The 21,775-nt window shown below is 40.9% G+C and overlaps 1 protein-coding gene and 1 long non-coding RNA gene across 3 annotated transcripts in view; one reads left to right on the top strand and one right to left on the bottom strand.

Annotated features, from left to right (window-relative positions):
- Positions 1 to 4,316, bottom strand: part of SEPSECS (Sep (O-phosphoserine) tRNA:Sec (selenocysteine) tRNA synthase) — a 42,554-nt gene extending 38,238 nt beyond the window's left edge. The window contains exons 1-4 of the mRNA XM_004461812.2: positions 4,066 to 4,316; positions 3,169 to 3,323; positions 1,266 to 1,384; positions 138 to 296 (exon numbers count right to left, since the gene is read on the bottom strand). Of these exons, the coding sequence (XP_004461869.1) occupies positions 138 to 296; positions 1,266 to 1,384; positions 3,169 to 3,323; positions 4,066 to 4,179 (547 nt within the window). The 5' untranslated portion in view covers positions 4,180 to 4,316. The remainder of the gene's footprint in view (positions 1 to 137; positions 297 to 1,265; positions 1,385 to 3,168; positions 3,324 to 4,065) is intronic.
- Positions 4,317 to 4,366: 50 nt separating this feature from the next.
- Positions 4,367 to 21,775, top strand: part of LOC131279147 (uncharacterized) — a 108,503-nt gene continuing 91,094 nt past the window's right edge. Inside the window, exons 1-3 of one of the 2 annotated variants that reach the window (XR_009186487.1) lie at positions 4,367 to 4,536; positions 5,985 to 6,078; positions 8,474 to 8,556. This is a non-coding gene — a long non-coding RNA (uncharacterized lncRNA). The remainder of the gene's footprint in view (positions 4,537 to 5,984; positions 6,079 to 8,473; positions 8,557 to 21,775) is intronic. The other variant, XR_011649544.1, reaches the window with a different exon arrangement.

Here is a 21,775-nt window from a genome sequence, read left to right as displayed (position 1 = left end):
ATCTTGTGAGACAGGGAGTAATATTCCCTGTTCTAAAGACTTGGGAACAAATTTAATGCCTTTTTTCATTTCTTTCTACATAAAAAGTTAGACTTTTCTGATATTTAACACTGCTTATGCCACATCTATTATTTTACCTGCAGTGATCATGGATTTAAAGCAAGACTTCTGGTCTATTCGTGGCCATATAATATACTTTGCCTTTGGTCTCTTGTGTCGTAATGTTAAGAAACACAGGGTTAGACTCATACCAGTTGCCATAGGAACTACAAAGCAGTTGGCCACTGTATGGACACCTATGAATAAGGAGGAAAACAGAAATTAGTTACTCTATTGAAAAACTAGCATCCTTCTTGAAGGAATGATGTGTTTCTTATCTCAAATATAAGAGTTGTAGCCCTAATGTTTCCTTTTCTGTACTGGCTCTCAGGAATCTCACAGCCAAACTCACCTTATAGGCTTAAGGCTCTAATTTTCCATGTTATTCTAAAAATCTTTATCTATCTATATAATATTATATATATATACATATACATACATACATACATATATATATATATGCTGTAGCAGTTTGGTGTTTATGAATTCCAAAAGTAGATATTGGAGTATGTTTGTAAACTGGTCTGTTCCTCTGGGCATATTATGTTGTATTGGATTCAGAGGTTTCACTCCTACTTGATTAATATGATTAAGGCTTTGACTAGTCCATGTCAGAGTAGTTAGTGTGAGTTTTAATGCTGGAGCCCCAGAAGGTAAATACACAGAGAAGCAGATGCATGAAGAAAGAGAGAAGACTCTATTAAGCAGAGGCCCCAGGAAGAGAGAGCCTGATAAGTTTACAGTTGGCCTTGTGGAAGAGCAGAGCAGCTGGAGAGAAAGCAGCTGCGAGAAAGAAGAGACTTATCCCAGCCTACAGCTGATACTGGAAGAAGCTGGGACCACAGAGCCTTAAGCAGAAGAGGAAGCCTGAACCCTTGCAGCTATCAGAAGCCATTTTGCTCTAACAAGTGGCAACAGACTTTGGTGAGGGAAGTAATGTATGCTTTATAGCCTGGCAACTGCAAGCTTCTATCCCAAATAAATACCCTTTATAAAAGCCAACCAATTTCTGGTATTTTGCATCAATACCCCTTTGGCTGACTAATGCATATGCCTTTCCAAAAACCACTCACATGCTTTTCAAAAAGAGGCATTAATAAAAGAAATTAGGCAAAGGTATACATGGCTGGTAAAACAAAAGTATTGATTACTTAAAGTATACATACCAGCCAACTTTATGATGTCCAGGACCAAAGAGTTGGTAATTTTGTTCAAAAGGCTAGAACCTGCAGCTTTTGGTTGCACAGCAGAAATATCACCTGATCTTCCAATTCCATGAATGAACCTTAGCAAGAAAAATGGGCCATCAACTAGAAAATTACATTCACTCTTTTAAATAAACCATTGTGTAAGTATACAAATATCATAACCCAAAACACAGGAAGCAATTTGTGTCAGAGATAAATATAATAAACTGTTCATAATTGGAAAATCTTACTTATATCAAAATAACCTCATATATTACTCCGTGATAGCACTTGCCTTCAAAGCTGCTCACCATCCATGTCTTTCTACTCTACGCCACCTGCTACTCCCATACCAGGAAGAGGAATCTAATCCCCCTCCACTTGAATGTGGGCTGCACTTAGTGACTTGGTTGGCCAGGTAAAATCTAGCCAAAGTGATGATCGGGAACTTTTGAACCCAGGTCACAAGAATCCTCTTGGGGCACTCCCTCTTTGAATCTGGCTGCCACACTGGAAGAAGCCCAAGCCACAAAAAGAAATTATCTGAGCTCCCAGCCATGTCAGTGAGTTGCCTTGGATCAATAGCCCAGTTAAGCCTACAGATGACTAAACTCTCAGCCAACATCTGACTGTAACTGCAGGAGAAAACCAAAGCAAGAATCATCCTCCTGAGCCCAGTTATTTTACAGAACCATGAATGGCTGGTTTAGCCCCCTAAGTTTTGGGGTGGTCTGAAGAGCAGTAATAGAAAACTGAAGCATATGCAATAATAAATTCTTTTTTCTTTCCTTTCCTAAACAGAGCACTGGGCTAAAATACATCACCAAGTTCCCATGAGGATGAGTTGATGTTTTAAAGTGTGCCTTAATTTTAAAAGAACTATATACTCCTTGAAAATTTTTGCTCAGATGCACCCATTTTATGATACTATGCACTATTTGAAGATACCTCTGAATACTCTTCAAACTCAAATTCCTTTTGTAATTGGAATAGTCTGTAATGTATCATCAGATTGGAAATGCAGTATATTGGGATTACTGCCTAACAATGAACCTCTACCACTGAAACCTCATAAATACAAAGTATTCTTTTACAAATATTCATAACCATGTTAACAACCTTTTGTTGATAATGAACTTTTCATCCAAGTTACACACCATCATTAGTTTTGATTGCAATAAAATTCTACTCACCCTAAAAACAATCCCATCATGAGTTAAAATCACAGAAGACATGGAGTTCTTTAGAGAGTTTACCCATATTTCAAAGAACGGTTGGAGGACAGAGAAATAAATGATCATATTTGGAACACTATCAATTAAATGGTTATCAGAATTGATTAGAAACTTTTTTAAAAATGAAAAAGTGATTTAATAATCTAAAGTTAAATTTAACACACTTTCTCTGTACATCTATTGTAACAAAGCAAAAGCAAAGTATTTTTAGATGGAAATCAGTTTAGGTGCAGATGAACACTACTTCAAAGTTCTACCTATAAATCATTCACCAAAAAAACCCCACAATGTTAGAAAAGAAATATGGAAAACTATAAACAATCTTTACACAGAGTCCATAAAATACTTTAAACTCTGACAACCAAATAGATTTATTAAACATTCTTTATAATATATAAAACCAAACCACCTGGTACTAGAACCTGATAATGCAACCACCACATACTACAACTTTTACCCTATTGTCTTTTGAAAATGCCTGCTCAGATTTGTTTCCATCTATCTCCCTGTTGCATTTGGTTTATATGCCCATGTAAATTGGAAGAACTTGGTTACAAACGAACATTTTATCATGTGACATGATCAGTACTGTTACTACTGTTTTAATCAAAAAGAAAAAAGTTTTCACTTTCTATTTAAAAACATACCTGTAATGACGGCGAGCAACTAATGCAGATGCCACTCTCCCTTCCCTTTCTCCCACACCACAATTGCCCAGGAAATTGTTGCTATCCATGATTGCAAGTTCATGTAAAAAGAGTTCAAGTGTACTTTCATCCCAACCATCCTCCGGACATTTGCCCTTTAAAAAAAAAAAGTTTATAATTATTTAAAGAAAAAAACATCGTCCCCTAGAACTTACTTCAATGAATTGTAAACACTTTTTATGGTCTATTTTGCCATGCTCCTTGCTTTCTAAATTTCAAACACAAATTCAACATTACAAAGAGACCTCACATGGTCAAAACGTTTGTTCCATTTAATAATTACATTTACCTACTGTAATTATACTGTAATTGTCTACCAGAAGCGATAATAAATGCATGCGATAAGGTTTGCTCAGATTTTAAAATCCTCAGTAAATTAAAATAATTGAAAACCAAAAAAACACATTTCACCGAAGACTCTTCAAGCAGAGTGCTTTAGTTAGGGATTGTCAAACTAGTGAAATTAAACTTCAGGAATACGGCAGGCGCCAGACCTGTGAAATTCTATGTCAGCACGCAGGTCAACTTATTTTATCGTGGTTTACAAACAGAACATGTTCTCCGACTCCTCGGGTGTGAGGAAAGATAGGTGCGAACTTTGCCCTTTCCGCAAACAGAAGAAAATAAAATAACTGGAACTTTCCCGGAGGTAGAAAAAGCGGGGCTCAAGTTATCTACCCCATAACCCCCCAAAAGCAACTCCCTGGGGGGTTAGTGGCTTTGGCGGGGAAGAGAAGACACCCTCAGGCTAGGTCTCAAGGAGCAAAAAGCAGTGGGTGCAGCGGGACCCGAGCCCCGAGGCCGCGCCCGCCGGGGAGGACGCCGACCCCTCAGTACCTTCTCCAGAAGCAGCCGTACGAGGTGCTCGTGCGAGCGGCGGGCCTCACAGCCCTGCCGCACGTAGTGCGGCGACACCAGCCGCTCGCCCGCCGCGAAGCTCTCGCGGTTCATGACAGCAGTGGCGGCGGCGTGTACGCGGGAGAACCGAACTCCAAACGCCGGAGGCCCGACGGGACCAGGATGCAACTCGCCGCCTGGGCACGACCGCGTGGCCTGGAAACGGGAACCCGCGTCTTGCTCTCGCACATGCGCACGGCTCCCCAAAGGGGGCGTGAGGGAGAAAGTGGAGGATTTGCGCATGCGTGAAGGAGTTGGCGACTTTAGCTCTTATTCCTTAGGGGGAAAAGGGGTGTGATAACCAGTTCTACCTCCCTGCTGCGGACTGGTTTAGTTAAACCCTAGAGTTCTTGAACCGGACTTGAAGGAAGAACTCTGAACGCGTGCGGTGAAAGCCTAAGAGAGGCAAACGTAAGTGGCTTCTGTGAAGACAGAAAATTTGCAAAATTGCCCTGTGTTCCAATCCTGTTGGAGAATTGAGATCAGCGCGGAGCCTGTACTCTGACCCAATCCAGTATGTTACCAGAACCTTTCATCCCTGCCTTCATACGTTTCAGCATTTGCTTAACCCCATATAAAATAGCAATGCGCAACTCCTTTTTCCCTTTACTTTGCAGAATTTTGTCCACTACACTTATCACTGACCTGACTCTAAGACATCTGTTTATTTACACAACCCCCCATTGAAATATACGGAACTTGAAGGCAGGCCCTTAGTTTTTCCTGCGATATCCCTGAGAGCTTAGAACTGTCCCCAGAATGTAATAGAGACTTTTAAAAAATTGTTAAATAAGTAATGAATGCATTACTTTGATCATTCAAGAAGATCTGGAGATAATGGAAATGAAAAAGCAAGATCCCTGCCTTCCGTTTTCGTGCAATCTTCACCTTAAGAGAACCTACAAAAAAATCTGATGTTCTTATCTAGTGGCCTGCTGGAATCCACGGGCACCTCCTCGAGCTAGCTTGCAAGCGCTGAAGGTTAAATTTTCAGAACTTGGAGGCGGATTTTAAACACAGCCACTATTAAAAATGAAATCATTTGAGCTTATAATTTAATTATATTAAAAATAATGGTAATATATATTTTACTATTACTTATCTCTTGAGTTTGTTTACATCTATTGTATCTGTATGATGGAAATAGCATATAATGGTGTCCTACTGCATGCACCTATCTTCCCAACTCCCCTTTCATGTTGGTAGCCTGAAATCCACCATGTTGGGAGCATTTACAACTCGGAAATGAGCAAGTCCTTCCTCCTCCAATGAGGCGAGTCAGTTATTAAATGTTTCCAGTACACCGCTGTTCCTCCTGCAGGTTCCCAGGGCATCCAGCCATTTATCAGTCATGGTACTTGTTATATATAGCATTACAGTTGTGCATTTTCCACCTCTTTCAATAGACTATGTACTCCTGGTTGAAAAAGGCTATATTAGATATCTGTGTTTAAAGGCCAGCACTGGACACATAATGGGTGCTCTATAAATTACATAGACCATTTGAGAACTTAAAAAACTACACTGAGAAACTACAAATACATTAAAAATGTAGCTTATTTTAAAAACAGCAGTATTATCCAAACTTTTGGAAAGTTGAGTTCTTATTCCCAAAATGCAGCTATTTTTGCAACTTGTCCTTTGAAATGCCTTCAAAGCCACACTGTCAATCACATGCAAAGATGAAAAACTCCAAAGCTCCATCTTCTTACTTAATGGAAACGCTTAGGTTTTGAGCCAACTGGTTCGCTCACATTATTCAACAGCCTTAATTCAGAAAAATGTTTGTCTGTTTCCAAAAAATAAGTCTGTCATCAAGATTTGTCTTCACTAAAGGTATTTTTTGTTTTTTAATGTAGGCTCTGGAGGCAATTTAAAAAGAAGTGCTCCAAAATTATTTTCATCCATTCACTCAGGCAACAAGTGTTTAATGAGCAGCTAATATTTTAACAGGTAAGGCAACATCAGAATGATATCATAGTTTTTCCAAGATGAAACATGGTTAAAAGAATGGGGTCCTTGAGGTCCAACATTCTTAGGTTTGAATTCTGTTTGTGTCACTTGTTCTATGTCCTTGGATTTCTTACTCATAATCCCATAGCATTGCTTTCCTCATCTGTTAGAGACATAGAGAAGACAGTTATGATGATTAAATGAGATGAAATTGCTCAATGAAATGACTTCCCCCTTGGGAGACTGACTATACAAAAAGACAATGGCCAGATAATATATGACAATAGATTTCTAACCCACAACCTCTGCAGCAACTGGCCCAAAATGGCAGGACTTGGTCAATGACTGCCAGATTCTCTATTTTTCATTTTGTCCCAGTTTCCAGCTCATGTCCCACCAATGAGGACCAAATATACTCCCCAAACCAATCACATCTTCTTTCTAATTAGCCCAACTCCAGCCTCCCCATGTCAACACCTCCAATCAGAGCACACCTGAAGCTTTCCTTTATTTTCACTCTAAAGCCTTTCCACTGTCCTGCCTGCTTTTGAGTCTTTGTCAAATGCTAGTGAGGGTGACTAACACCCTTGCCAAAGCAAGCTCTAAATAATTAACCTCCTTTTGTTCTCACTTTGGTGGTCTTTCTAATGGGGTACGGGATTTTCACATGGCTTGTACATAGCGGGAGTTCATGGTCATGGGCAGGGGGGTGAGCCTCTGAGGGCTGCTGGGAAATGGCCCAGCCCCACACCACCTCAGGCTGCTGGTGCTGCCCTGGGCTGCTCAGTGGGCTCTGCGGGCTGGGCTGGGGCTCGGGCTACTGCTTAGGCACCCCAGGTATAGGTCTACTTAAAGCTCTAATTCAGCTTGGGTCCAATGTTTAAATTCTCTCATTGCCTGGCTCATGGGAGGGATGGCTCTTTAGAGGTTACTGACATTTGAAGGGTCTTAGAAAAGTCACTGGGTAAAGGTAGGGGGTCTGCACAAGGGGAAGAGGATGGAGGTGTTGAGAGAGGTGCAGAAGCAGGTAAGTCAGGAGGGTATGGAGAAAGAGAAAGATCTGGCTAAAGAGAGGCAACTGCAGGACAAGGAGGGTGATTTACTAGGAAAAGAGCCCAGTTTGTTGTTGCTTAAGTTGGTTAAATCGTACGTTAGCTTTGGCTAAAGAATCTTTTTTTTTTTTTGTATACCAATAAAAACTGCTGCCCATCAGCTTGAGAAATCTTATTCCATTTCTTTTCTAAGGCATTTATCAAAAACATAGGGAAGCATCTTTAGACCCTTGTGTCAGGCAATGATTTCTTAGACTTTACACCCAAAATACAAACAACAAAAGAAAAAAAACAGATAACAGGGATCTCATCAAAATTAAAAACTTTTGTGCATCAAAAGACTATCATGACAGTAAAAAGACAACCTACTCAATGGGAGAAAATATTTGGAAATCACATATCTGATAAGGATTTAATATCCAGAATATGTGAAGAAATCCTACAGCTTAACAGTAAGAAGACAATCCAAGTTAAAAATGGGCAGAAGACTTGAATAGACATTTCTTCAGAAAAGGTATACAAATGACCAATAGTCACATGAAAAGATGTTCAACATTATTAGTCATTTGGGAAATGCAAATCAAAACCACAATAAAATGCCATTTTACACCCACCAAAACAACTACTATTAAAAAAAAATTACAAGTGTTGGAGACAATGTAGAAAAAGAGGGACACTCATCTGTTGATGGTGGGAATGTGAAATGTTGCAGCCTCTGTGGAAGACAGTTCAGTGGTTCCTCAAAAAGTTAAGTATGGAATTACCATATGATCTAGCAATCCCACTTCTAGGTATATACCCAAGAGAATTGAAAGCAGGGACTCAAACAAATTTTTGCACACCAATGTTCATAGCAGCATTATTTACAATAGTCAAAAGACGGAAGCAACCCAAGTGTCCATCACAAATGAATGAATAAATAAAATGTAGTGAATACATACAATGAAATATTACTCAGCCATAAAAACAGAATTAAGTGCTATTACATGTTGCAACACGAAGACATTCTGTTGCGTGAAATAGCCAGACGCACAATGACAAATATTTTATCAGAGGACCTATCACTGATAGGAAATAATTAGAATAAGCAAATTCTTGGAGTCAGAAATTAGAATATAGGTTACCAGGGTGGGGTTAGAGAATGGGGAGTTAATGTTTAAATTGTAAGGAGTTGCTCTTTGGATTGATGGAAAATTTTTGGTACTGGATGGTGGTGATGGTAGTACAACATTGTGAATGTAATTAACAGCTTTGAATTATATATCTGAATGTGGTTAAAAGGGAAAATTCTAAGTTGTATATATCTTATTAGAGTAAAAAAATTTTTTTTATTTTTTGGGTAGGCAAGGGAGTAAAGAGTTTAAAAAGAAACAAGAAAATGAGAAAAGTACACGGCCCAAGGCATGGATGGCGAGAGCACTGCAGGGTGAGTTATGCATGTAGAATCCTAGAAAAGGGATTTTTTTAAGTCTATTTGCTGTTCTGATTGATTGCCTCATCTGTCATTTTTCCGGGGGCCAGCAGTGAGGCCTTTTGAGGATATCCAGGGCTTTCTCTCTTGTTACAAATGAGATTCTCATGGCCAGGATCTTGCAGGGTCTTTTCTGCAGCCTTCTTCTCAAGAGGTTTCTGGACGGGGTCTCATGGTCATGTGGTCTGTCGGCCGTGTTCTCTGTTGGCCATGTTGTCTGCTGGGCCAACTGTCTTCCCGCTTTCACTATACTAACTCCCCTTCACAGGGTTTACACCCTTATTCTTAAGGGGGTGCTGAAGGGCGATGATCATTCTTCGGTAGCTACTTCCTGCTGGTTAGGGGGAGTAGGCTGTACCTGACAAGGTATGAACCCTCTTGCTTTTCTGTTGTGGTTGGGGGACGACAACTCTGGCACCGTGGGTGGCGCTGGATAAAATTCTCACATGATTAATAAGGTATTGATCCTGTAAGAAATAAACTTAATTAGAATTTTGAAGAGACATGGTCCTACTTAAAAGGTTAAAGAAGATGGTAGTAAGCAGACCCAAAAAGAGGACCAGCCTTGGCATACTGGGCCATGAGAGTGAGAAAGACCAGATGCCACTAGAGCCTGCATCCTCCCCAAAATGATGGGAAACAGCATTTTTAAAAAAAGATTTATTTTTATTTATTTATCCCTCCCCCGCCGGCCTTGTGGTTTGCACTCGCTGTCTGCTCTCTGTGTCCATTCATTCTGTGCTCTCCGTGTCTGCTTGTTTTCCCTTTAGGAGACACCAGGAACCAAATCCCGGGTCCTGCCATGTGGGAGAGAGGTGCTCAATTGCTTGAGCCACCTCTGGTCCCTGCTTTTTTGTGTCTCTCATTGTGTTTCCTCTTTGTGTCTCCTTGTTGCATCATCTTTTTATGTCATCTTGTTGCGCTAGCTCATCATGCCATCTTGCTGTCTTGCTCATCTTCTCCAGAAGGCACCAGGAACCGAACCAGGACCTCCCATGTGGTAGGTGGAAGCTCAATCACTTGAGGCACATCTGCTGCTCGGAAACAGAATTCTTCCTTGAGTTCTTTTTTTTTTAAAAGATTTATTTTATTTATTTCTCTCCCTTTCCCCCCTGTTGTCTGCTCTCTGTGTCCATTCACTGTGTGTTCTTCTGTGTCCACCTGCATTATCTGGAGGCACTGGGAAACTGCATCTCTTTTTTGTTGTGTCATCTTGCTGCATCAGCTGTCTGTGTGTGTGGCACCTCTCCTGGGCAGGCTACGCTTTCTTCATGCAGGGTGGCTCTCCTTGAGGAGCGCACTCCTTGCACGTGGGACACCCCTGCATGGGGGTACCCCTGTGTGGCACAGGACTCCTTCTGTGTGGCAGCACTGTGCGTGGGCCAGCTTATTGCACAAGTCAGGAGGCCCTGGGTATCGAACCCTGGACCCTCCATATGGTAGGTGGATGCTCTATCAGTTGAGCCATGTCCACTTCCCTTTCTTGAGTTCTTTTATGCTGTTGAGAGACTGAGGTAGACCTGCTGGGTTGGGTAACTGCCAACCCCAGTTCCCACTACAGTGGTTTAAAATAGGACTGTACAACACAATGAATGCTACTGTAAATGATGGACTATAATTAATAATACAGTTTCACAAATATTCCTTCATGAATTGTAACAAATGTACCACACTAATGCAAGGTGTTCATAATAGGGTGGTATATGGGAACTCTTTTTTGCATGATTTTTCTGTAAAACAACTTTTAATTAAAAAAAAGAAAGAAAGAAAAAGAAAGCTGATTGACCTTACTGTGAAAGGGATATAGAGGGTCTCTCTTTCCACCAAGTCTCCTAAAAGCATCTCCAAAACATTTCTAGGGAAAATTCATTGGGCCATAATTTAATCATGCAAACAGAGAAAATATAACACTATGGGACATTTACTGGAAAGACTAGAAAATACTTTCAGACAACATTTGGAAGTTAAAGAAGGTGACAGTGTAACAGCAGCCCTTTCATCTCATTATATCAATGAGTTAAAGATGAAATTGGAAACCCAATTCCAAAGCAGAAATTAGAAAGGGAAATAGCCGCTTTGCCTGAACTAAAACACGTGGCAAAACAATTGTTTCTTAATTTTTGTTACAATAACACATATAATATGTAAAGTTTCCCATTGCTACTACTTTCAAGTATACAATTCAATGGTATTAATTATATTCATAATATTGTGCTACCATCAACACCATCCATTACCAAATGTTTTCAACACCTCAAAGAGAAACTCTGTATCCATTAAGGAATAACTCCCCACTCTATTCCCCACTTTGGCCCCTATGGCAGTTCAGATTATTTTACGAACCCCCAAAGGGAACGATTATGATGGGTAAAGAAAAAGAAATATTGTAATCTATTCCTCTGGGTATGATACCCTTTGATTGCATTTAGTCAGCTGAGGGGCCTTAATTAGATTACTTGTTACAATTGCTGAGGGCTTTTAATTGGACTAAGTGATGTAGGACTCAGGTTGAGTCCCTGCCCCCTTGCTGGGTCTGAATTAAACCGAGCACTCACTCAGACCAACACAGGAAGAGAGCGCACTGCCATTTTTGATCCTGCCATGTAATGAGGCTCAAACGGCTGAGGTCCAGGGGGGAGATGAGCCATTTGCATAATGACTTACAGCTGAAATCAGGAACAGAGCAGAACAGTTGAGACTGATACAGGAGTCCCAGAAACAAGCCCTCTGCCAGGAGAGAGAGGACCATGGGATCACTTAAGCACAAAGCTTCAAGAGGCTGGGCCCACAGAGCTCAAGAGGAAAGGGTAAGCCTGGAGGGGAAGGCTGAAACCTGGGCAGAGATCAGTGGCCATCTTGCTTTACCATGTGGCAACATGCCAAGATTAACAGTAACTGACTGGTGAGAAAGTATCTTTGATGGTGCCTCAGTTTGGAATTTTCTTGGCCTTGGAACTGTAAGCTTTTACCCCCAAATAAATCCCCTTTATAAAAACCAATAGATTTCTGGTACTTGGTGTCAGGTATTCCAAGTTGCTCAGCCAGTGGCGGGATTCTGATCTGGTAGATAATTGGAAGAAAGCACGTGGGGCAGCTGGTAGAGTGCTCATAGTTTAATCATACCCTCTCTATCCCATGTGTCTAATAACCAAGCTACCAGCTTTTATACATTCTTATACAAAAGTGGCTACAAGCCAATTGGTTATATAAGTACACATGTGAAGATTACATAACACATTATGTGAAAGTACTGACTACTATACTTTGTAAGAGTGCTGATCCATCCCAACCGAATATACTTGGCCAGAAGCCCCTAGTCGACCATTTAACAACTTTCTTTCCCTATCCCTATACTTGGCATCAGCACCCCTTTAGCAAACAAAAACAGCCTCTCTTAACCTGTAATCTACTTTCTTTCTCTATGAATTTGCATACTCTTGGTATTTCATATAAATGGAACCTTACAATATTTTTCCTTTTCGTCTGATTTACTTTACTCAACATGATGTCTTCAAGGTTCACCCATGTTGTAGCATGTACCAGAACGTCATTCTTTTTTACAGCTGAATAATATTGCATTGTATGTATATACCACATTTTATTTATTTGTTCATCTACTAATGGGCACTTGGGCTGTCTCCACCTTTTAGCTATTGTGAATAATGCAGCTTTGAGTATTGGTGTACAAAAATATGAGTCCCTGCTTTCAACTCTTTAGGGTATATACCTAGAAATGGAGTGGCTGGGTCATATGCTAATTCTATACTTAACTTTCTGAGAAAGTAACAGTTTTCCATAGCAGCTGCACTATTGTACATGTCCAGCAACAATGTATAATGGTTCCTATATTTCTCCCATCCTTCCCAACACTTGTTATTTTCCTTTTTTTAAAAGCCAACCTAGTGGGTGTAAAGTGGTTTTCAACTGTGGCTTCGATTTGTTATTTCCCTAATGGCTAATAATATTGAGCATCTTTCTCTCCCTGAAAAGGAATCAATTATTACAATCTATTGATCAGATTCTAGGTCATTCTAGATTTGAATTCAACAACCCTTCGTAGGGTGATGAGCCAAAACACTTGCCACTTGGAAATGACTAATTGAGAACCAAATATGTATCTCAGCTCAAGTAAGGCCTTGGTTCCAATCTATAGATCAAAAACAACTTTTTCCCCAGATTTCCATGTACCCCTACCAGATACTACTTTGTATCCAGGAGCCTGGTCCTATTCACCTCAGAGTAACACCTCATGCACTTTAGGAATAGTATTCTAAACTTGTCTGTAACACAGAGATCCTAATTCTTTAAATCACCAAGGCTGGAAATTCCAATTTATATACAAGCTCCAAATCAAGGCTACCCTTGATTACTCAGATGTTCTCCTTAGGGGCATTACTGACCCATTGTTTATGCAATTAATTCAATGTTCCCAGTAGTAGAAATCATAAAAATAGAAAAGTCTGTAAGAAATTTGTCACTAACTCAGGCAGAAGTTTTTAATGATACCTCCTGTGCTCAGATGGAATACAGACAGTCACAACTTCTTGGCATGAGTAGTAGCAGACAATTGCATTACTCTAGATTTCTTATTGTGCCATTTCTTACACATCTTTCTGTACTTAAATATACCTTGCATTAAGGGAAAACCTACTTGTCTATCTAGAGTTGATCCTCATTGCCTATGAGATTTTATTCTGTTTCCAGATCAATACCAACTACAAAAGACCAAATATGCTCCCTAAACCAATCACATAAGATGTCCTATTTATAGTTATCTCATCTCCAGCTTCTATGTACCAACAACTTCCTATCAGAGCACATCTGAAACTCCCTTACTTTCACTATAAATTTTTCTTACTGTCCTGCTTTCCTTTGTGTTTCTGTCAGATGCAAGTGATGGTGACTGACAGCCTTGCTATAGAAAGTTCTGGATTAGTGGTTTCAATTTGTTTTCATTTGGGTGGTTGTCTTAGTTTGCCAAAGGGCTGCCAATGCAAAGTACCAGAAATGGATTTAGAATGGAAATTTTATTAGGGGAAAATCATAAAATTCCAAGGCCATGAAATGTCCAATTCAAGGCACCATCAGAGATGCTTTCTCACCAAAGTCAGCTACTGGTGATGCTGGCATCCTGCCATGTGGCAAGGCAAGATGGTACCAATCTCTGCCAAGGTCTCTCCCTTTACCTCCAGAATCTGCCGTCTCCCAGAGTTCAGCTGTAGGACTTCAGACATATGGCTCATCTTCTAAGCCTTGAGCGGCTCTGGGGGCCCAGCCTATTGAGGCCTTCTTGCTTCAGCTTCTGCTGCCAGCAGTCCTCGAGTCCTCTTTCTCACATAACAAGATCAAAATGGTAGTCTCACTTTTCTGTCTCTCTATATGTATTCTCAGTTTAAATAAGACCCAGCAAGAGGGCAGAAAACCATCCTGAGTCATGTCTCACTGACACAGTCCTATCAAAGGTGATCTAATCAAAGTGAATCTAATGCAATCAACTACACACATTAGTTTAAGAATAATCTTGTGAGGTTCAAAAAAGAACTTCAAATGGTCACAATGGTCTTCATTTATTTCTGTACCTCAATACATTTAAAAGTGACCAAAAGCTGAAATGTATCATATACACAACTAAAGGATCTCTCTCTGCTGTATAGAGAGTAAAACGAAGGAAAAATCAATGTACATTCATAACATAATAATTGTTAATGACAAGGCTAACATGATAAGAAGTATGTCATACCCTTCCTTCAGGAATCCTATTATTTTATTTGGAAAACAGGGCATAAACATTAAAAAGCAGCCAACCATGCAAGCTAATATATATTAAGTAGGCTATAGGAGTCCTTGTGACATTTGGCCTAAAATGATCAGAACAAGGGAAACTTAGGCTAAACCTTTAAAGATAAGCTCAGTAGAAATAAACTGTTGTTTTAAAGCCAACCCATTGTATGGTCTTTATTTTATGGCTGGGAAACTAAGACAGTAATGGGGTTAAATGTTCTAAGGCCTTTCTACTCATAAAATGGTCCATGGAGCCTGTTCGAATGAAAATCTCCCTAGACTTACTAAATCAGAATTTCCATTTTAATAAGATTCCCTGTGAGTCATATGCACACTGAAGTTTGGAAAGCATTGTTCCCAAGATGCTTCTCTTGTCTGAGAAGACAGTGAAAATACCAATCAAAATTAGATTTTTATAAATCTAGAATATATTTTGTAATCTTTAGAGTAACCACTAAAAGAATAGTAAAAGTATAATTTCCAATCTAACACAAGGGAAAATTTGAATAATATAAAATAATTTGTTCAAAAGAAGGCAAGGAAAGAGGGGGAAAAACATAGAACAGATAGGATGTATAGAAACCATATTAAATATGAATGAGCTAAATACTCCTATTAGAAGCCAATAATTATCAGACTAGAATTTAAAAAACATTTACGTTCTGTTTACAGGGACACATCTAAAACAGAATACTGCAATAAGGTTGAATGTAAAAGAATTGAAAAAGATAAAATATGCAAATACTAACAAACAAAAAGCTGGCATAGATTAGACAAAGTAGATTTTAAGGCAAATGGCATTACTAAACATAAAAAGAAATATTTCACACTGATAAAAGTTTCAGTTCGCCAGAAGATATAGTAAGTCTAAATTTGTATATACCTAATAAAGTAGTTAAAAACATTTAAAACCCAATTGCTCAAACAAGGAAAAATAGATAAATCTACAATCACAGCGGTAGATCTTAATATACCTTTTGGCAACCGATAAAACAAGTTAACACAAAATATTAGTAAAGATATAGACATACTATGTTTAACAAACTTAACAATGTATGTTCATAAAATACTGTGCCAAACAACTGCAAAGCTCACATACTCTTCAAGCTCACATGGAACCTTTAGCAAAATTGACTATATGCCAGGCCATACAAAAAGTCACAACCAGTTTCAAAGCAGTGAAATAATACAAAGTACATCATCTGTGGGTAGAGATTCACATCACAACTAAGGGAGTGTTGTGCTGCCATCGTGGGGAGCTCTGCACATTCCCCAATGGAACAGCAACAATCCCCCAAGTGCAGGGGCAATGACCAATGAAGAAGGATGGTCCAGTGATGGGCCCTTGGTACTAATGACTATGTTTATAAACCTGTGTGCTTGTAATTTCAACTTGACCTAGCATTGCACGGTGCCTAAGAGTTACATCCTGAGAGCCTCCATGTTGCTCAAATGTGGCCACTCTCTAAGCCAAACTCAGCATATAAATGCATTACCTTACCCCCAGTGTGGGACGTGACTTCTAGGGATGAGCCTCCCTGGTGCTGAGGGATTACTAACCAAGCACTGGCTGGTGATGCAACTGGAAAGAGATCTTGAATAAAGGGGGAAGTGGCAAAGACAAATGAGTTTATGTGGCTAAGAGACTTCAAAATGAGCCGGGAGGTTATCAGAGGGGTCATGCTTATGCACATCTCAGCAGGATCTCATAGACAGCCAAAGTAGACACTACCCCAGGTAGTGGTGCTCCTGAGGGCTACAGACACCTAGGTCCTATGGTCATGGCAGATGGCTCTGGAGTTTGGTACCTTGCCTGTGGGCTCTAATTTGGATTTTGTGCTCCTGAGTGTGACAGAGTTGGACTTAGATGTCACTTCTCTACACATGCCTCTTCTGTCCCTTTTATTGAACCTGTGATTGGTGCTTGGGTTGGCGTATACCCAGGAGATTTGAATCTCTGGGCTGTCCATGTGCCAACTGAGTCCTGAGCCTCAGTGGAGTTGCATCTTACCCAGGTCAGCTGACAGGGAAGTGAGGATGGACAACCACCATACCAAGGAACTGAGAGGGTCTATAGCTGTGGGCATGAGAGTCCCATCCATCAGCCATGTAGGATTGAAGCCCCCTTTCAATTGAGAGGTAGAGTGGGCATCGCCACCTGAGGGTCCTCAGGATTAGGGAATAAAATATGGACTAGAGTGGACTTACTGGTATTCTACTACAGAATTATTGTGACTCTAGCAATGGAAGAAATTATATTATTGATGTGGAGACAGGGGCCACTGGAGATGCTGAAGGCAGGGAGAGGGAAAAGGAGGTGTGATATGGGGGCATTTTCAGGACTTGGAGTTGTTCTGAATGATATTGCAGGGATAGATGCAGGACATTATATATCCTGCCATAACCCACTGAATGGACTGGGAGAGAGTATAAACTACAATATAAACTAAAATCCATGCTGTGTAGTAGTGCTGCAAAATATATTAATCAAATGCAATGAATGTACCACACTAATGAAAGAAGTTTTGATGTGGGAAAGGTGGGGGGTGTGAGAAGTGGGACATATGGGAATCTCCTATATATTTTTTTAAAGATTTATTTATTTATTTATTTCTCTCCCCTTCTCCTTCCCCCCTGTCTGCTCTCTGTGTCCATTCACTGTGTTCTTCTGTTTCCACTTGTATTCTTGTCAGCAGCACTGGGAATCTGTGTCTCTTTTTGTTGCATCATCTTGCTGTGTTAGCTCTCCATGTGTGCGGCCCCACTCCTGGGTAGGTTGCACTTTTTTCGTGCTGGGCGGCTCTCCTTATGGGGCACACTCCTTGCACGTGGGGCTCCCCTACATGGGGGACACCCCTGCGTGGCACGGCACTCCTTGTGTGCATCAGCACTGCGCATGGGCCAGCTCATCACATGGGTCAGGAGTCCCTGGGTTTGAACCCTGGACCTCCCATTTGGTAGGCAAGTGCTCTATCCATTGAGCCAAATCCACCTCCCTATATTTTTTTAATGTAACATATTTTATGATCTATGTATCTTTTAAAAATAAATTAAAATATATTTTTTGAAAGTATGTCATCTGACTGCAGTGCAGCTAAGCTAGAAATAAATAACATAAACAAACCATACTTGGAAATTAAGCAATAGTCTTCTAAAAAAATTTTGGTCAAAAAATGTTATAACAGATATGAGAAAGTATTTTGAACCAAATGATAATAAAAATACCATCTATCAAGACTTATGCATAACAGCCCTAATCCATGCTTAGGGGGAAATGTTTTAATAGTAATGAAAAAAGAAGGCTAAACATTTGTGAATTAAAATTTTATCTCAAGGATTAGTAAAAGAACAGAAATTAAACTGGAAGAAAATAGAAGGAAAGAAACAATAAAGACAAAAAGTTAGGGAAATAAAAGACAGAGAACCAAAAAAGCCATCACTTGTTTCTGTGAAAAGACTAAGGGATGAGGTGGGAAGGAGGGTACAGTCCCAGGTGGCAGGGAGACTACAGGGGGAACTGCAGGGGGAGGGAGGACCAACAGCTAGTGGCAGGGGAGAGAGAAGGCATCAACCTTTCAGAAAAAATTTAAAGCAAAATGCTGTGCACTCTGGAGGAAGCCCATGTAGCAGTTTGATATGGCTATGAATTGTAAAAATAGTGGATTATGTTTGTAATCTGGTCTATACCTGGGCGTGATTGAGTTATGATTAGGACTTTGATTGGGCCATGTCATTAGGGTGTTGAGTCCCCACCCCTTGGTGGGTGGGGACTCAGATAAAAGGCATGGCAGGGGATAGAGTTTTGATGTTGGAGTTTAATGCTGAAGCCTTAAGCTGGAACCCCAGGAAGTAAGCTCACAAAGGAAAGAGAAACCAGCCCCAGGAAAAGAGGATCCCTGAGCCCAAGAAGAAGCAAGCCCTGGGAAGAAAGGAACTTTGAACCCAGAGAAAAGCAAGACCCTGGAAGGGAGAAACCCAGGAAGAGCCTGAATGCTCTCAGCCATCAGAGCCATGTTGCTCTAACACGTGTTAAAATAGACTTTGGTGAGGGAAATAACTTATGCTTTATGGCCTGGTATCTGTAAGCTCCTACCCCAAATAAACACCCTTTATAAAAACCAACCGATTTCTGGTATTTTGCATCAGCATCCCTTTGGCTGACTAATACAACTCCCCATCCTCTAGTGCCATGAAATACTTAGTCAAATAGTCTTGTTTAATCCACTGTGGGGTTGAATCTATTCTGGGGTTGACTTGAAGCACTAAATCCTGCTTTAAGGGTGGGTGCAGAATAAAATAAAGGCAGCTCAAAAGCACCTGGTCCCACTGATTTGCACTTAAAATAACACTATACCTGTGTGCCAGCACTGTTCCAAAGATTTTGTTTTTATTTATTTATTTTTAAAGATTTATTTATTTATTTCCCCCTCTTCCCCTCCTCCCACCCTGCTGTTTTTGCTGTCTGTGTTGTCTACTCTTCTCATTTTCTCTCCTCTAGGATTCACTGGGATTTGATCCTGGAGACCTCTGCCAGGGAGAGAGGTTCCCTGCCAATTGCACCATCTCAGTTCCTGGTTTCTGCTCTACTTCCCCTTATCTCTCTTTTGATGCGTCATCATCTTGCTGTGTGACTCACTTGTGCAGGGCACTGGCTCACCACACAGGCACTCGTGTGGGCACTGGCTTACCACGCAGACACACTTTCTCTTCTTTTTCACAAGGGGCCCCAGGGATTGAACCCAGGTCCTCCCATATGGTAGGTGGAAGCCACGTCCACTTTCCCCAAAGACTTTACCTGTAGGAGCTCATCAAATCCTCCCTGTATCCCTACAATGTGGGTACTAATTTCTTCACCCCATTTTATAACTGAGGAAGCTATGCCTCAGAGAAGCCAGGTGAGATCAGGAACTAGCAAGGTTTTGGACCAGCCTGTCTGGCTTCTGTGACTGTGCTCTTTACCACTCACCCACTGACCATTTCATGGTCTAGTCTTTGGACAGGAGGTAGCCTAGACTGAGAGTTGAAAGAAATCACAAGAATATAGCTAGAAGGGAAGAAAGGACGGGTTGCCAAAAACATATTATTAAGTCCTAAAGCCCATTAGCCCCCAGGAGCAGAAAAGCCCCAAGTCAGGATTTCTTGAGGATGAGCCCTATCAGCATCTGAAAGAACAGAAGGCATCCTGGATTCCTCCCCTTCACCGCCACTCACATCTCATCTATCAGCCAAGTCTTCATGTCTTATCCCTTCCACCTTCTCTCTACCTCCCCTGCCTCTGTCATCTCGCTCTGGACAACTGCCATGGCCTCTCTGCTTCCACTCTTCTCCCACCCCCATCCCAGTCCAGTCCCCACTCAACAGCGAGAATTATCTCTTACATATATATCACATCATCACTTCTTATAACCCTTCAATAGACCCTTCAACAATTTCCCATCACACTGCGCATACAATTCAGACTTCTTACCATGTCCTATAAGGTCCTTCAAAGTCTCACTCCTGCTGACAACATCAAATGCCCTCCTCCCTCTGACCCCACTTGGCCTCCTTGCAAGCCCTGGAACATACCAGGTTTTCCTTTTCTCACCTCCAGACCTTCCCACATGAGGTGCCTGCTGCCCTGAATGTTCTTCCCCTCCTCATTTTGCATGACTAGTTCCTGCTTTTCCTTCAGGGTAAGTGTCATGATAAAATTATAATAGAGAAAGCCTTGGGGACCCCTCAGAGGAAAAAAAAAAAGTGCCCTAATTCCTCCTTGAACTCCTTCTTGAGTTTCCTCTTGATAACTTTTGAAATTTGCAGTTCTCACCCAGGCAGCAAACCCAAATAGCCAATCAAGCCCCCAGTTCATTATGTTTGACTCAGTTACAAAATAAAGCTCACCTTCCCTAAACCTACCTCTATAAGACAATCAATAGGAGTCAATCTAACTTTTTTCTATGGCATTAAAAATTGCTTACCATCCCTAGAAGCTCCAAGCTGCTTTCATTTTGGCAAGTGATCCACTTCCTTGCTGCAGCACTTCCTTGGTGTCCTGAATAAAATGCTGTAATCTGCAACTTAACTCCAATTTATCTTTCCACAGTCACTTCCTCGGAGAAGCCTTTCTTTAACACTGTATCTAAGTAGGAGCCTAGTTTTAAATAAATACTATATATATTCTGTTCAAGTTTTTTTGACTTGTTTAATGTCGGAATTGAAGGCTTCTGGTAGGCGGGTTCCTGACTATTTATTCACCTACTCTTCCCAACAATTGGCACACAATAAGCATTCACTTAATGTTTGTTGGATGAATAAATCATAAGAATGAGTCCCAAAGATTGTTTACCATTCTGGTGGTTGCTGAATGAACCCAAATGTGAAGAGAAGGGAGAGAGCAGGGAACAGGAGCAAAGAGGTGACACCTCATCGTATGAGGATGTTTTAAGTTAAGAAAGAGTTGTTTTTCAATGGCAGATGCAAATATGCAAAGAATGACCACACTAGTTTACCATCCCCTTCCCATGTGCTTTAAAATGTTTGGGAGGGGAGAGTCTCTTAAGAGGCACAGCGGGATCTGGCTGTTGCCAACCTCTCTAATGAGGATTCTTAAGCAATTTTAATGAAATAACTTCCACACCAAAGCCAAAATTCAAAGAGCAGCGGGAAGGGGTGAGTGAGGGAGTGGTGACATCAGTAACCAGGTTTGCTCGTACATGTCTCCGGTGATCAGAAAAAGAAAAAAACGTAGTAATTACATTTTGCTGAGACTAAGAGAATTCAGGCAGCCTAGTCTCGCCTTCATCTTCTCTATTTCTGATAGAGAGATGACATAAAAGTAGATATGGATGTAGCAGAAGGTAATTTATGATCTTCCCTGGGATGAGTAAGGCAATTCTCTCTCCAGAGGGTAGACAGATAGGTAGAGAAGACTTCCCCTAAGCACTAAACAGTGAAGATAGTTACAATTCCCCCATGAAAGGAGTAAGAGAAAAACTACAGGAGACAGGTCAGGAGGCTGTGAACGCCCAGAGCCTGGGCATACTGACACTTGAAATGGAGTGCGGGAGAGTTTCAGAAGCCTTTGACTTAGAATGATGGCAGTGGATGGAGAAGTGATGAATAACAGCAGGTATTTGGGCAGTCAAGTAATGGTGGGGAGTTGTGGTGTCTGGAATCAGGCAAATGTGTTTCAAAGTTCAGCACCTCTTCTTCCTCCAGCACTCTGCATAGCATGCGTCACTCAGGGAGCGCTCAGTGAAAGAGGGGACATCATGGCTATTACTAGGGCTAGCATAGACTGGGTAGTGGGTGAGCCTCTTGAGCCTAGGAACGTGCAGTGTAGACTGGCTCACTCAGCCCTCTTCTCCTGTGCCTTACCATATGCCTGAGGCTTGAAAACTACAAACTACAT

Source organism: Dasypus novemcinctus, chromosome 1 (assembly GCF_030445035.2).
Source record: "Dasypus novemcinctus isolate mDasNov1 chromosome 1, mDasNov1.1.hap2, whole genome shotgun sequence".
NCBI classification, from domain to species: Eukaryota; Metazoa; Chordata; class Mammalia; order Cingulata; family Dasypodidae; genus Dasypus; species Dasypus novemcinctus.
This window is presented reverse-complemented; position numbering and strand designations above follow the sequence as displayed.